At 36.0% G+C, this 15,653-nt stretch overlaps 1 protein-coding gene across 2 annotated transcripts; it reads right to left on the minus strand.

Annotated features, from left to right (window-relative positions):
* Positions 1–653: 653 nt before the first annotated feature.
* Positions 654–9,292, minus strand: LOC144372021 (guided entry of tail-anchored proteins factor 1-like). Of its 2 annotated transcripts, XM_078035446.1 has the most exons (3): positions 9,273–9,292; position 7,726; positions 654–1,034 (listed from the first exon to the last, which is right to left on the minus strand). In XM_078035446.1, exons 1-3 carry the CDS (start codon positions 9,290–9,292, stop codon positions 654–656), a joined length of 402 nt encoding a protein of 133 aa, XP_077891572.1. The 2 variants fall into 2 exon arrangements, with proteins under 2 accessions (XP_077891572.1, XP_077891571.1); XM_078035445.1 differs by lacking the exon at position 7,726 and having other exon boundaries at positions 9,260–9,292.
* Positions 9,293–15,653: the final 6,361 nt, after the last annotated feature.

The raw sequence follows: 15,653 nt of genomic DNA on the forward strand, positions 1-15,653 counted from the left end.
TTATCTAAAACATATATATATATATATATATATATATATATATATATATATATATATATATATATATAAATTAGAATATTTTTAAAAGTATTCAAGTTTTTAGAAAATTTTGACTTTGCAGTTGGCAAGAGGAACACAATGTGGCAATAGAGCACATCAGGAGTAAGGCATGTAGACCCCCATCATTTTTCAAATCTAGTATTACTGTAGAATAGAGTAAAATACTGGGATTCTTACAAGAATCTCACATAAAACCCAAGAACATATTCAATACAAAACTACCCTATGTACTTTGGGTTTTTTTGTTTTGTATTTTTAAGCAGCAATCAGACTTTTAACCTAATAAGAGAATCAATTTAGATGTCATAATAGCGGGGCTAGGTGTGGTGGGGCACAAGTTAAACTCAAAAACTCAGGATGAAGAGGTACAAGGATGGTAAGCTTGAGGTCTGGCTGGGCAACTTACCAAAAACCTGTCTCAAAATTAAAAATAAAAAGAACTGTGGCTGGGTAAGGTTGTAAAGAACCTTTGAGTTCAACCCCCAGTTTAACAACAACAAAATTTAACAGCGTTATTCATCTTTTTTTTTTTTTTCTGACTGAAAGGGTGAATGAAGTACAAGGGGTCAGCACAACTTGATACAGACTAAAATTCAACTAGTAATTCCAACACCACCTGCTATTCTAGCAAGGAAGGCCACCAGGTGGTCTAGTGATGTTATCCATTTCCTCAGCACAACAGTCACAGGGGCAGAATAATACTTCCAAATGAGTGACATCATCAAGGTAGCTTCCAATGTATAGAAAGCAACACTTAAAAATTCTTTTATATTGGCTAGTTCAGCAGTCCGTGCTTTCACATAAGTCTTTAGCTTGTCCACCATCTTGTTGATCTTCCATTCCAGCCTGGCATATCTGGCAAACTTATCCATCTTGTTGACCATGGAGAACTCTTGCTTCATATCCTGGATCTCTGCACTCATCTGAGGCTCTAGCTCTGCATCATTCTGCAGCACTCTGGACATGAAGGAGGACTGTTGAGAGCCACAGCCAAAGGGGCCCCAGCAAACTTCCAGCTGCCAGCAAGCTTCAGACTGCCCCAGCAACATCTAGCTGATTGGCTCCTCTGCGGTGATGTTCATTGGGCTGTTTCCCTGCCCTTCAGACTGCCAGCTGATGATTGGCTCACAGCGGCCCCAGCAACATCTAGCTGATTGGCTCCTCCACGGAGCTGCTCATTGGGTGACTTCTTTGGCTCTGCCCACGCAACCCAGCCAATCGGCCTCAAGAGAGGAGGATTGTGGGAGGTTGAGAGGCTGGTGTGGGGGAGAGAGGCTTGTGGAAGCCGGTGGTGGCAGTTGGGCTCTGAGGGTTTTTCCCTGGAGCTGTTTTGTTTGGCGTTTGTAGTTCTAAAAATAAAGTTAGTTTCTTTTTGACAAGTGGCTCCTGATTTGTGCCAAGCCAGACTTCGGCATTTGGTGGCTCGCACGGGGAGCAACTGAGGGTAAGTAAACTGCTCGCCCCTGAGGGCAGGGCGAGAGGATGGGGAGCCATTCTAAGTCTCCTCTTTTGTTTTGCTTCGTTTTTGTTTTAACTTTCCTGTCCCTGGAGATGAGTAAGAGGGAAGAAAAACCACTCACATCTGAGGAAAAACTATTTGCGTTTGAGGAACAGATAGGGAGAAAGGACGGATACATATGTCAGGAGGATAGAAAGGCTGTTATAATGATTTTGTGTGGTTCCCTTTTTATTGGATTCTGTCTCGGTTTTATTTGCTGTTATCTTGCTGGGTTGTATTATAGTAGAAATACGGGATCAGCAATTAGTAAAAAACAAACCGAAAGACTGTTAAGTAAATTGTTAAAGGAAGGAAGCTTCCCAGTAAAATCAAGAGCAGTTAGGGCATACGTTGATATAATACAAGAATATAGCCCATGGCTTTTTAAGGAGGAGTTGTTAGATATATCACAATGGAACTATCATGGTGAAGATTTAAAAAGAATAGAAAAGAACAGCCCAGGGACTCTGCCAGTTGGCACATTGACATTGTGGACGTACATATCTGATTTGCTTAGTCCAAAGCCTTCAGTTCAGACAGAGGTAGAGGAAGAAGAAGACATATTGATTCAAGTAGAAGAGGAAGTCTCTCAAGTTAGTCAGAAAGAGGAAAAGATTCAAGTGAAAGAGAAGGTCTTTCGAGATAGTGAGACAGAGGAAGAAAGTTTAGAGCAGAAAAATCTATCAGGGGAAAAGTTAAAACAGGAGACTGCTAATAAGACCCTTTTATTAGAGAGCGTAAGTGTCCAACCAACAGCACCGCCTCTACAGGAGACTGCTACTAACAGCATTCTATCACCAGAGGGCGTAAGTGTTCAACCAACAGCGCCACCTCTACAGGAGACTGCTACTAACAGCACTCTATCACCAGAGGGCATAAGTGTCCAATCAACAGCACCACCTCCATATGCTAAGAGACTCCCAACCCCCGCAGTTGATAGTTTGGATCCTGAGACAGGATCTCAAGTATGCCCTGTATTTGAGGTAGGAGGGCAGCGAACTTACCAGGGTTTAAATTTCAAATCAGTGAAGGAGCTAAAAGAGGCTGTAACAACCTATGGTCCTCAAGCACCCTTCACTGTAAGCTTGGTCGAATCCATTACCAACTTAAGCATGACGCCAGCAGATTGGGCTAGTTTGTGTAAAGCTGTGCTAAATGGAGGACAATACCTGTTATGGAAGGTTGCCAATGAGGAATTTTGCAAGGAGACGGCTAGTCGAAATGCAGCAGCTGGTTATCCTCAGAGAAATCTAGATATGTTGTTAGGAAAGGGACCTTATGAGGATCGGCAGCAACAACTTGCATATGATCCTGGTGTATATTTACAAATTGCTGTAGATGCAGTTAGGGCATGGAAGACTTTACAAGAACCTGGAGGTTTACAAGGTCAATTATCTAAGATAATACAAGGAGCTAATGAACCTTACGCTGAATTTGTAGATAGGCTTATTCAAACAGCTACCAGAGTTTTTGGGAATACAGAACAAGCAATGCCATTTATAAAACAACTGGCTTATGACCAAGCGAATCGTTGGTGTAGAGATATCATTAGACCATGGAAACATGAAGATTTAAACACATATATTAAATTATGTAGAGACATTAATGAACAAGGGCAAATTGTGGCAGCTGCAGTAAAACAAGCTTTAGATGCCAGAGACATTAATGAACAAGGGCAAATTGTGGCAGCTGCAGTAAAACAGGCTTTAGATGCCAGAGACATTAATGAACAAGGGCAAATTGTGGCAGCTGCAGTAAAACAGGTTTTAGATGCCAGAGACATTAATGAACAAGGGCAAATTGTGGCAGCTGCAGTAAAACAGGCTTTAGATGCCAGGCCAAGAACATGCTACAATTGTCAACAAACAGGACATTTTAAAAGGAATTGCCCCATAGGAGGAGGGTTTAACAAAACTAGGTATCAAACAAGTAGAATACCGGGTATTTGCCCACGATGCCGTAGAGGGAGACATTGGGCTAATGAATGCCGTTCTCAAACCACCATAGAGGGTACTCCATTATATTGGGCTAATGAATACCGTCCTCAAACCACCATAGAGGGTACTCCATTATCAAAAAACGAACAAGGACAAGGTGTTTATCCACAATATCGTGGACAAAGGCATCGGGCTCCGTTGCCAAAAAATGGACAGGGGGCCCCAATGCTCCGGGGCCCCAAACCACAAATATACGGAGCACTGGAGGAACCCAGCAACCCCAGCAACCCCATCAGGGTAGTGCCCAGCACATCAGATCCCTCATCAGACAAACCAGAGGGAGCGCAGGGTTGGACATCTGCGCCTCCACCAAATCAGTACTAACTCCAGAGATGGGAGTTCAAATCATTCCCACAGGGGTAAAAGGACCTCTTCCCAAAGGAACAGTAGGCTTATTATTGGGACGCAGCTCTTCTACTCTAAAAGGACTTTTGATAAGTCCTGGGGTAATTGATTCCAATTATGAAGGTGAAATAAAAATTATAGCCAGTTCTCCAAAGGGTATATCAGTAATTTCACCAGGAGATAGAATAGCACAGTTACTAATAATACCAAGCCTACATGATAAATTTTCCAGTCATGTTGTAGAAAGAGGTTCCAAGGGATTAGGCTCCACAGGTGTAGATTGGGCTATGCTTTCTTTAAATTTAGATTCTCGCCCCATGCTAAAACTAAATATTCAAGGACATGAATTTAATGGGCTACTGGATACAGGTGCAGACCTTAGCATCATCTCTCGTCAAGAATGGCCAAAACATTGGCCATTACAACAAGCCACTCAATCGCTTCGAGGCCTAGGAGTGGCGACTAATCCCGATAGAAGTGCAATGCTATTAGATTGGAAGGATCCTGAAGGATGTGAAGGAACTATACAGCCATATGTATTGGATCATCTTCCCGTAAATTTATGGGGACGAGATGTCTTAGATCAATTAGGTTTGACATTAACAAATAATATCAATCAAAATGCACCCACTATTATGGCTAGACAAGGTTTTAGGAAAGGAAAAAGATTAGAAAGACAAGAACAATGTATAGCAGCACCAATACAAATAGATCAAGGAACAGACAGACATGGGTTGGATTTTCACAAAGGGCCACTGAGACAATAAAAATTACATGGAAATCAGAAAGACCAGTATGGGTTCCTCAGTGGCCCTTGACTAAAGAAAAGACACAAGTAGCCCATGATCTGGTCAAACAACAATTAGCGGAAGGACATATACAACCTTCTGTATCTCCCCATAATACTCCCATTTTTGTCATCAAAAAGAAATCTGGTAAATGGAGATTACTGCAAGATTTAAGAGCCATTAACAATGAAATGGTCATTATGGGACCTGCTCAATCGGGGATTCCTCAATTGTCTGCTTTGCCAAAAACTTGGTATGTTTTAGTTATAGATATTAAAGATTGTTTTTTTTCAATTCCAATTCATCCTGAGGATAGTCCACGTTTTGCATTTACTATCCCTGCACTAAATCATGAAGGTCCTGATCAGAGATATGAATGGAAAGTACTCCCTCAAGGGATGGCTAACAGCCCAACTATGTGTCAAATTTATGTTAACAAAGTAATCCAGCCACTTAGAAATCAAAATCCTGAACTACAAATATTTCACTATATGGATGATGTGTTATTGGCACACAAAGCTAAAAACACATTGCTAGAATGTTATGCCACACTTACAAACTTATTAAAAAATTATAATCTAGAGATAGCAATAGATAAAGTACAATTAAATTTTCCAATTAATTATTTAGGAGTTCTATTATCCTCAACCATGGTCCGTCCACCAAAAATTCAAATACGAGTTGATCAACTCAAATCACTTAATGACTTTCAAAAGTTATTAGGAGACATAAATTGGATAAGGCCTTATCTAGGTATTCCAACAGGAGAATTGGGACCTTTATTTGATATCCTAAAAGGTCCATCAGATCCAAATTCACCCCGAATGTTAACGCCTGAAGCAAGAAAGGCATTAAAAATCATTGAAACATATATGGAAAATATGCATTTGGATAGAATTGATATAAGTTTGCCTTTATTATTTATTGTACTACCAACAAAAAATATTCCTACAGGAGTATTTTGGCAAGAAGGTCCATTATTATGGATACATTTATCTTATTCTCCTAACACTATTCTTACTAGGTATCCTGAGGCTGTAGGACAATTAATACTCAAAGGAATAAAAACAGCAAAGGCAGTGTTTGGAGTTTCTCCCCATAAAATTATTACTCCATATACTATGAATCAAATTGATGAATTAGCTAATGAGTTAAATACTTGGGCAATAATAATGTGCAAATCTAATGTTTCATTTGATAACCACTTACCATCTAATCCTTTATTGTCTTTTTGGTCATTGCATCCTGTAATTTTTCCAAAAATGACAAGAAAAACACCTATCATGAATGCTCCAAATATATTCACTGATGGGTCAAATAATGGTACAGCAGCAATAGTTACACCTGATCAAACTTTTACATTTTTAGTACCCAAACAATCAGCTCAAAAGGTAGAGCTTAATGCAGTATTACAAACTTTTGTGATGTTTAAAGATTCTGTATTTAATTTATTTTCTGATAGCCAGTATATAGTTAATGCTATAGTATCCCTTGAAGATGCTGGTAGAATTTCCCCTTCTTCTACTGTTTTCTCTTTGTTTTCCACTATACAAAGTTTAATCTGGGACAGAAAAGATCCATTCTTTATAGGACATATCAGGGCACATACAGGATTGCCTGGAGCCCTTAGTTTAGGCAATGATTTAGCAGATAAAACTACACGTGACATACATATTTTCTCTGTACTAGAAGAAGCTATAAATTTTCATGAAAGATTCCATGTCAATGCTAATACTTTACAAAAGCGTTTTAAAATAACTAAGGAACAAGCTAGACAAATAATAAAACAATGTCAAAATTGTGTGACCTTTTTACCACAAGTTAATCTTGGAGTCAATCCTAGAGGATTGATGCCTAACCATATTTGGCAGATGGACGTCACACACTTGCCAGAATTTGGAAAATTAAAATATTTGCATGTTACAGTTGATACTTCTTCTGGATTTTTGATGGGCTCCTTCATGCCGGCGAAAAAACTAAAGATGTTATAGCTCATTGCTTACAAAATTTTGCCACTGTGGGCATTCCAAAACAGTTAAAAACAGATAATGCCCCTGGTTATACGTCTACTTCTTTTAAACAATTTTGCTCATCATTTGGCATTACTCATATAACAGGAATCCCATACAATCCACAGGGACAAGGCATAGTTGAAAGAGCTCATCAAACTATTAAAATGTATTTATTAAAGCAAAAAGATGGAATTGGGAAGGGGTATATATTCCCCAAAGATAAACTTAAAATAACCCTTTTTACTCTAAACTTTTTAAATTTGGATTCATCAGGACTTAGTGCTGCAGAAAGGCATATGTGTCCAAAAAATGTACATAAGCCCAAGGTACTTTGGAAAGATATTCTAACAGGACAATGGAAAGGTCCTGACCCAGTAATTGTCTGGAATCGGGGGTCTGTTTGTGTGTTTCCACAGGAAGAACAGCATCCGATTTGGATTCCAGAGAGATTAACCAAGGTTCTGACCCAGAACAGCAGCCGATTTGGATTCCAGAGAGATTAACCAAGGTTCTGACCCAGTGATTGTCTGGAGTCGGGGGCCTGTTTGTGTGTTTCCACAGGGAGAACAGCAGCTGATTTGGATTCCGGAGAGATTAACTAAAATCCTGACCCAGTGATTGTCTGGAGTCGGGGGTCTGTTTTTGTGTTTCCACAGGGAGAACAGCAGCCGATTTGGATTCCAGAGAGATTAACTAAAGCGATTTCTACAGACCAAAAAGAAGATGATTTAGCTCAAATCCATAATAGCTGATATCCAAAACTCCAATTTGGCTATCCTTACATCTGCGACAGAACCAGGATGCTTTTTTCAATATCTATTTTATTATTGCCCTTTCCCATATAATGAAGTTCTATTTTATTTTTTTGAGCTCATACAGACCTAGGTTAATGTTTTGCTGATCAGTTCTATTTTGTTTTTTTGACTATAGAGTTTTTAAACATTGCAATAGAGATTTTACCTGTAAAAAGTTATAAGGCCTTTACTATTATGTTATGTGTTGTATGTATTATATTATGTGTGCACACTTGTGTTTTGTGTTATATGTTTGAATGTACGTATGTCCAATGTACGTATTTCCATATATCATATATGATGAGCGCTCATGAAAAGATGGATCCAAATTTTTTTTTTATTCACGTGATTTAAATGGTTTAATTTAAATTGGGTAAATAACTGTTAAGAATTGTTTTAATATGTAAACAAAAAAGGAGGTTAACAGATCTGTTTATTTACTCTCACCTTTCGTTTTCATTATATTTAATAATTCTCTTCACTATAATGTAAATTGTTAAGAAAATTGTTTTCTTTTAGTGCCTTCTGAAATGTTACCTAATTTTTTCTTTAGCCATTATTGCCAGAATTTCTATCTTCAGATGAAGATAATATAAATTGTTAAGAAAATTGTTTTCTTTTAGTGTCTTCTGGAATGTTACCTAATTTTTTCTTTAGCCATTATTGCCAGAATTTCTATCTTCATCCCAGTGCTGATGAAGATAATATAAATTGTTAAGAAAATTGTTTTCTTTTAGTGTCTTCTGGAATGTTACCTAATTTTTTCTTTAGTCATTATTGCCAGAATTCCTATCTTCATCCCTGTGCCGGTGAAGACAAAGAAAAAACTAATCTACAGTTTCTGCAATAGCCATCACTGAACTGCTTACAGAACTTGCACTGAACTGCTTACAGAACTATGTGTCACTTGTATGCATTGTGAACTATCTGTTGGTGCAGCGACTTGTGGTAGTGTTGGGGTATTTTTGCTGATGATATCATCGGTGGTACAATTTTCCCAAAAGGAGCCATCAATTGACTTGGTATATCTTCCTCCCTTCTGCTTGTCATGATCATTCAGCTAAAATTTGGGGGTCAACAGAGGTGAGGCAAAGAACCTCACCACCCCCCCACCCCCACCCCCCCGCTGAGACCTCTCCACAGGTGTGGCTGTATACTGGACCGGTAGTCAATGACGGGTAAGATCCAATTACAATGGTACCAACCTAAGACAGGAGGCTGACGCCCTGAGGTCAGCTCATCCGAAGACGGGTAAGGACCATATGTATTGGACAACCTAAGGCAGGCACGGTCCCTAAGCCACATGCTTGTTGTTTAAACAGAGAGGGGGAGATGTTGAGAGCCACAGCCAAAGGGGCCCCAGCAAACTTCCAGCTGCCAGCAAGCTTCAGACTGCCCCAGCAACATCTAGCTGATTGGCTCCTCTGCGGTGATGTTCATTGGGCTGTTTCCCTGCCCTTCAGACTGCCAGCTGATGATTGGCTCACAGCGGCCCCAGCAACATCTAGCTGATTGGCTCCTCCACGGAGCTGCTCATTGGGTGACTTCTTTGGCTCTGCCCACGCAACCCAGCCAATCGGCCTCAAGAGAGGAGGATTGTGGGAGGTTGAGAGGCTGGTGTGGGGGAGAGAGGCTTGTGGAAGCCGGTGGTGGCAGTTGGGCTCTGAGGGTTTTTCCCTGGAGCTGTTTTGTTTGGCGTTTGTAGTTCTAAAAATAAAGTTAGTTTCTTTTTGACAAGTGGCTCCTGATTTGTGCCAAGCCAGACTTCGGCAGAGGACAAGGTTGCAAAGAGGATCATAAGAAAATTGCATCCAAACAGGAAGCACAGGACCAGAAGCCATGTCCAGCTGTGAAACTTGGTCAATTTCTTCCGTTCTTCCCAGAAACTCCCTGCGGCCCAGGCACCTCTACCAGAAGCTACAAGGGGTTCTAATGTGTAGGCGCACCCGCATGTGTGCAGTGAGTCTCACTAGCCCTGCTTCCTGAATGAGGTTTGCAAAATTTATTCCTACACACATTATATTTTTGATGCTTTCTTTAATTGTTGTAGCCCAACTTTGATTATGGATCACCCCAATAAGTACCCTATAAAATGGAAGATATTAATAGATAAGACAAGATTAGATAATAAGATAAATAATGTTAAGTTATCCTGACTTTATTTAAAAGAATTTAGCCTTTGGCTGGAGTTGTGGCTAAGTGGTACAGTGCTTACTTAGCATGTGTAAGACACTGGGTTCAACTCTCAGCACACCATATGAATAAAGTCCATTGACAGCTAAAAAACAAAACAAAACAAAACAAAACCTTGCCAAGTTACTCCATTTGAAAGTTCCAAAATATAACCGTAGTCATATAACTTATTTCTTGTAAAAGTTGTTTATTTTTGTACTGTATATGTTTGGAAAAAGCATGTGGTTATATGCATTGGGTGGCTGATTGTTAACTTTAGCATCTGTGTCCTCCTTGCTTGCTTGCATCTACATTTTCTAGGATGTTGTTTTTCCCCTTATAAATCCCATCGAACTTGCACCCTGTATTCTTCCTGGAAGAAAGAGTTTGGGTCTATCAGGGAGCAGTCAAAAGCTAGCTAAATATAGACTCTTCAATTTGGAAAATATTCAGTTGAGAGTGTTTTCTGAGCTACAGACCCACGACAGAATGATATCTTTTTTTAAAAAAAATCTCTATTTATGAACATTCACTTCTACCATATATACAATTGATTTTTATTTGTATGTTGATCTTGAATTCTGCAATTTTAATTACTTCCAGACATTTTTTTAAAAGATTCAGTGATTTTTACTATAAATGCTCATGTTTATTGCAAATACCGTTAATTAATTTATTTTTTAAAATCTTTTATTTGTATTGTTTTTAGTGATTTTCCCCCTTAACAGAGTACATCAGCAGACTGTTTAATAGCAAACTGAAAAAAATGATACGTACAAAACCCTGTTTGATTCTGAGGATTTGGTTAAGTATTCAGTCTATTGTTATTAAGTATTGTGTTTCTGATAAGTTATTAATAGATTGCCTGTGTCAGATTGAAGCACTTACTTTCTATTCTTAGTTTGCTAAAATTTTAAACAAAAGTTGATATTGGGTTACTAAGAAATACTTTTCTACACTTATTGATTTTACAAATATATATGTGTGTGTGTGTGTGTGTGTGTCTGTGTGTGTGTATGTATATGCATATTACATATGTATGTCATTTTATATCATTGATATGGAATTGCATTGATCAATTTTTAAATGTTAAATCAACTTTGCATCTCTATGAAAAACTTTGATATAATATATTAAACTATTTTGTATATTGTTAAATTTCGTTTGCCAAGTTTTGCTTAGAATTTTCACATCCAAGATCATTTTGTGTGGGGTTGGGGTGGGCATGTTGGGGGGAATCAGTAGGGAATTAGTGATCTTAGTTTGTAATAAACTTCTTTGTAATGCTTATTCCTGTTTTTTTTTTCATGAGAATAATACTGGACTCATTAAGTGAGTTAAAAAGCACTTCATCTTCCCCTTCTTTATAGTTTTGTGTAAAATTTTATTACTTCTACCTTTTGTAATTGGAATTCAACATTATTGCCACTTGAGATTGGATTGTTATTGGTAGAAGGATTTTTTACTAAAATTTTTATTTTTTTTAGATACAAGACAATTGACCAAATCTGTCCCTTCTTGAGTAAGTTTTAGTTTATTTTGAACTTTGTAAGAATTTATTCATTTTATACTAGTTGTCAAATTTATTGGCATAAAGTAATTTATAATATTTTCTGATTCTTTTTTGAGGGGAATATGATTGAGTGCTTGTTTTTAAATATTTGGTCCATGGAAATAGACATGAAAGCATTTCTCTTGGTGAGCAAATTCCCAGGGGTGTTAAACTGGTGCCCTGACTAAAACAATCGGCATACCCATCCTCCTCCCTGTGAGGTAATTACATAACTAAGCAGTCACTATCTGGTCTCCTTAACAATGTCCTTGGAGAGAAATTAATCTGTGTTTGTATTAAGGGGATCTTATCTAAGTTAGCTAGCACCTTGCTTAAAGAAATACTAATAAGAATATTGTCATAGTAACAGGAAGTATATGCTGTTTGAGTTATAAACTTCCAGGCAGGGAAGAATGGTCATTTCACTTCTGTACTTCTTCATCATCACTTCATTTTTCTCCTCTCCACTCCTCCTAACTGTTTGCTTGTACTTTTGTGTCTGTTCTCTTTGCACCTCCTTATAGGTATTTCTACACCTTTACACTTGGTGTTGAACCCAGAAGTGCTTAACCAGAGAACACACGTCCCTATCTGTTTTCATTTTTTTAAATTTTGAAATAGGGTCTCATTAAGTTGATTAGGATTTTATTAATTTGTTGAGGCTGGCCTCAAACTTGAAATTCTTCTGTCTCAATCTCCTGAGCAATGGGGCTTACAAGAATGTGTCAACAAGTTGACTTTTCATTAATATACATAGAATACTTAGTGATATAATGTCTCACGTTCCTAATATTAGTAATTTGTTTCTATTATTAAATTTACTTGTCATTCTTCTAAAGATTTATCAAAGTTATTTTATTTGTTCTAGAGCCAGCTTTTGTTTTTATAGATTTTAGAAGTGTTTTACTTAATTGATTTCTGTGTTGATAGTTTTTTTTTCTGACTTCATTAATTGCTTGTTTTTATTTTCTGCTGTTAAGTTGGAAATTTTATCAATACGAACTAATTGGACAGATAATACATGCAGTAACATGTATCCACACCATACCTACCTCTCTATTACATTACATACTTTCCTCTGTAGTTTTCATCTTGCATTAGTCCGACACATTTCCTACAATTAATGACCCCAAGTTGGCATTACATTATTAGCTGTGTTCCATAACTTATATTGTTTCACTGTGAGTTACACAGTTTTGCTGCTTCTGATAGAATGCATAATAATAGAATGCATTCACCACCCTAAAATCCCCTATGATTTACCTATTTATCCTTCCCCTATTTCCACCTAAATTCCTGGTAACTATTGAGTTTTCTTACTCTCTGATAAATTTACTTTTCCAAAAATGTTGTATAGTTTGAACTTTCTAGTATATAGCATTTTTAGACTACCATCTTTTATTTACTAGTATACATTTATAATACCTCCATGTCTTTTTATAGATTCATACCTCATTTATTTTTATTGCTGAGTAATATTCTGTTGTATGCATCAAGTACTGTGTGTTCATCTATTAACCAGGACAAAGACATCTGGGTTGCTTCCCATTTTGTGATTATCAAAAAATCTTCCATAAATATTCATGTGCAGGCTTTGGTTGAACATAAATTTTTTACTCATTAAGACAAATACTTAGGCATGAAATTCCTGGATTGGAAAGTAAAACTATGTCTTTGCATGAAACTTCAGAGTGGTTTTCAAAAGTGGATGTAGAACACCCATGAAACAACACCCATGAAAGTTCCTTTTACTTCATATTCTCACTTGTATTTAATATGGTCATTTTAAAAAAAAAGCATTTCAATTGCGGCATAGTAATGTCATGTTGAAAATCTCTAATGACCCATGATATTATGTAGTTTTCAATAAGCTTTTATTCCATGTGTAGATTTTCTTTGGTAAAATCGGTTTTCAGGTTTTTTAAAATCTATTTACTAAGTGTGTTTTTTTCTTTATTATTGTATTTTTGGAGTTACTTTCATACTTTAGATGCAGGTTTTAAGAAGAAATTTGTTGTTGTAAATATATTTTTCAGTCTATGATTTGTTTCTTTATTCTTTCAACATTTTTCCAGAGCATTAGTTATTGATTGATTGGTTCATTTATTATTTGTGATGATATCTCACTATATTGTCCAGGTTTGTCTTAAACTCCTGGACTCATATATTCCTACCACCTCAGCCTTCCAGGTTCTTAAAGTTTTTTATTTTATCAAACTTCCAATTTACTAGTATGTTTTCCATGGATTATATTTTGCTATTGAATTTTAAAATCTACTGTCAACTTCAAGGTCACCTAGAAACTTTGTGATGTTACTTTATAAATGTCTTATATTAAAATTTTGGAATTGAAGTTTAACTCATAGAAGTAGAGAGTAAAATGGTTACAAGACACTGTCATCAAAACAGACATATCTTCAGTGGAATAACATAGAAGACACAGAGATAAATCACTACATGTACAGTCATCTGACCCTTTACAAGATATCAGAAACATACAGTGGAGAAAAGATAGGCTTTTAAAAAGTTGTTTTGAGAAAACTGAATAACATGTGCAGAATAATTTAATGAGAATCTTATAATATATTTCAAGATAACTAAAAGTAAGTTTAACATGTTTTACCAAAAAAATATCAGATCAGTGAATGACTGGATAGATATGTTAATGAGCTTTACCTCTTAATAATTCCATATTGTATAAATATATATAAAAAATCATGTTACCCCATACACACACACACACACACACACACACACACACACACACACACACACACATATATATGTAATTATGAGTTCCTAATTTGAAATAATGTTAATAATGTAAATAAAAATTACATCTAAGTTGCAGGTTGAATAAATATTTATTGAAAAGCGTTTTTTTTTTCTCACTAAATGCTTCTACCATATTATTCTGCCTCACCTCAGGCCCAAGAAATGGAACCATCCAGGCAAGGACTTCAACCTCTGAAACTGTGAGCCAAAATTAATTTTTCCTCTTCCAATTTGTGTAAGGTACTTTAGTATCAGCAATGAAAAACTGAATAGCCACAGATCATATCTAGATTATTTTTTTTCTTTCTTTCTTTTTTTTTTTGCTGCTGCTGCTTTTTAATCTCTCCTTTTCCTTTCCTCCATTTTCAACATATAAATTTACAAAGATTTTACTTTCTTTGGAGAAATGATCTATCCTTCATTGAATTGCCTTTGTTTTTTTGTAAAAGAACAGTTAACTGTGTTTATGTGCTTTCATTTTTGGATTGTCTGTTTTGTTCCATTGATCAATTTGCAAGTCATTAAGTTTTTTTCTTCTGCAATATTGTTTACTATATGGGTCTTAAGCCTTTTTATAAGAACTTTAGCATAAGTTTGTAAACCCCCACAAAATTAATTTTTGGTGTCTTCACTGAATTTTATTGAATGTATATATTATTTTGAAGAGAAATGACCTCTTGACGACATTGATTTTTCTCATCTTGAATATGAAACATGTCTTCATTTTTTTAAATCTTTGCTTTTTTTAATCGAATTTTAAATTTTTCCTGATGTAGACTCTGACCATATTTTACCATATTATTTTAAAGTATTAATTTCTTGATACTAATGCAAATAGTATTGTGTTTTTAATTTCAAATTCCCATTGTTAATTGAAGGTATATAGGAAAGTAGCTGATTTTGTATAGTAATTTTATTTCATGGAATATTGTATAACCATTTCTTAATTATAGAAGTTTTTCTGGTTGAATTTTTGAGATTTTCTACATAAAAAATCAAGTCATCTGTGTATAAAAGCATTAATTTCTCTATTCCAAATTTGTATGCATTAGCTAAAAATCCAGGAAAAGTAAGAGTGGGTATTCTTGCTATTCTCCTGATCTTAGGAGCAATCTTTCAGTTATTCACATTAACTATTAAATTGCTTTGGGGTTTCTTTTTCTTTTTTTTTTTTGATATATTTTTAAATGAAATTCAGAAATTTTCATTGTACTCCTAGTTTCCTGAAAGTTTAGTCATTAATGAGCATTGAAGTTTGTCAGATGCATTTTCTGGACCTGTTTATATGATCAAATGATTTTTCTTTTTTTAGTCTGATTGATGAGTTAGTTACTTTAACTATATTTTGAATGTTGAGCTAGTCTTGCACACCTGGAGTAAATATCACTTGGTCTTGGTGTAGAATTGTTATTATGTATTGCTAGAATCTGTTTGCCAATACTTTTTTTGAGAATTAAAAAAAAAATCTTTTGTTCCTGAAAGATATTGGTCAGCATGTATTTTTTATTTTTTATTTTTGCCTTTATCTTGTTTTGGTATTTAGCCCCATGGAATAACTTGGGAAATCTTTTATGTTCTTCCATTTTCTGGAAAAGGTTATAAGTCATTGTTATCATTCCTTCCTTAAATTTTTTGTATAATTTAATAATGAAATTATCTG

Source organism: Ictidomys tridecemlineatus, chromosome Y (genome assembly GCF_052094955.1).
Source record: "Ictidomys tridecemlineatus isolate mIctTri1 chromosome Y, mIctTri1.hap1, whole genome shotgun sequence".
Lineage (NCBI taxonomy): Eukaryota > Metazoa > Chordata > Mammalia > Rodentia > Sciuridae > Ictidomys > Ictidomys tridecemlineatus.

What these genes read in the sequence shown, in the direction of transcription:
- LOC144372021 (XM_078035445.1), bottom strand. Translation starts at nt 9,292, where the DNA reads ATGATCCTCTTTGCAACCTTGTCCTCTGCCGAA. An exon ending in CAACCTTGTCCTCTGCCGAA is followed by an intron (nt 1,035 to 9,259) that starts GTCTGGCTTGGC and finishes GGCTCTCAACAG; the next exon opens with TCCTCCTTCATGTCCAGAGT.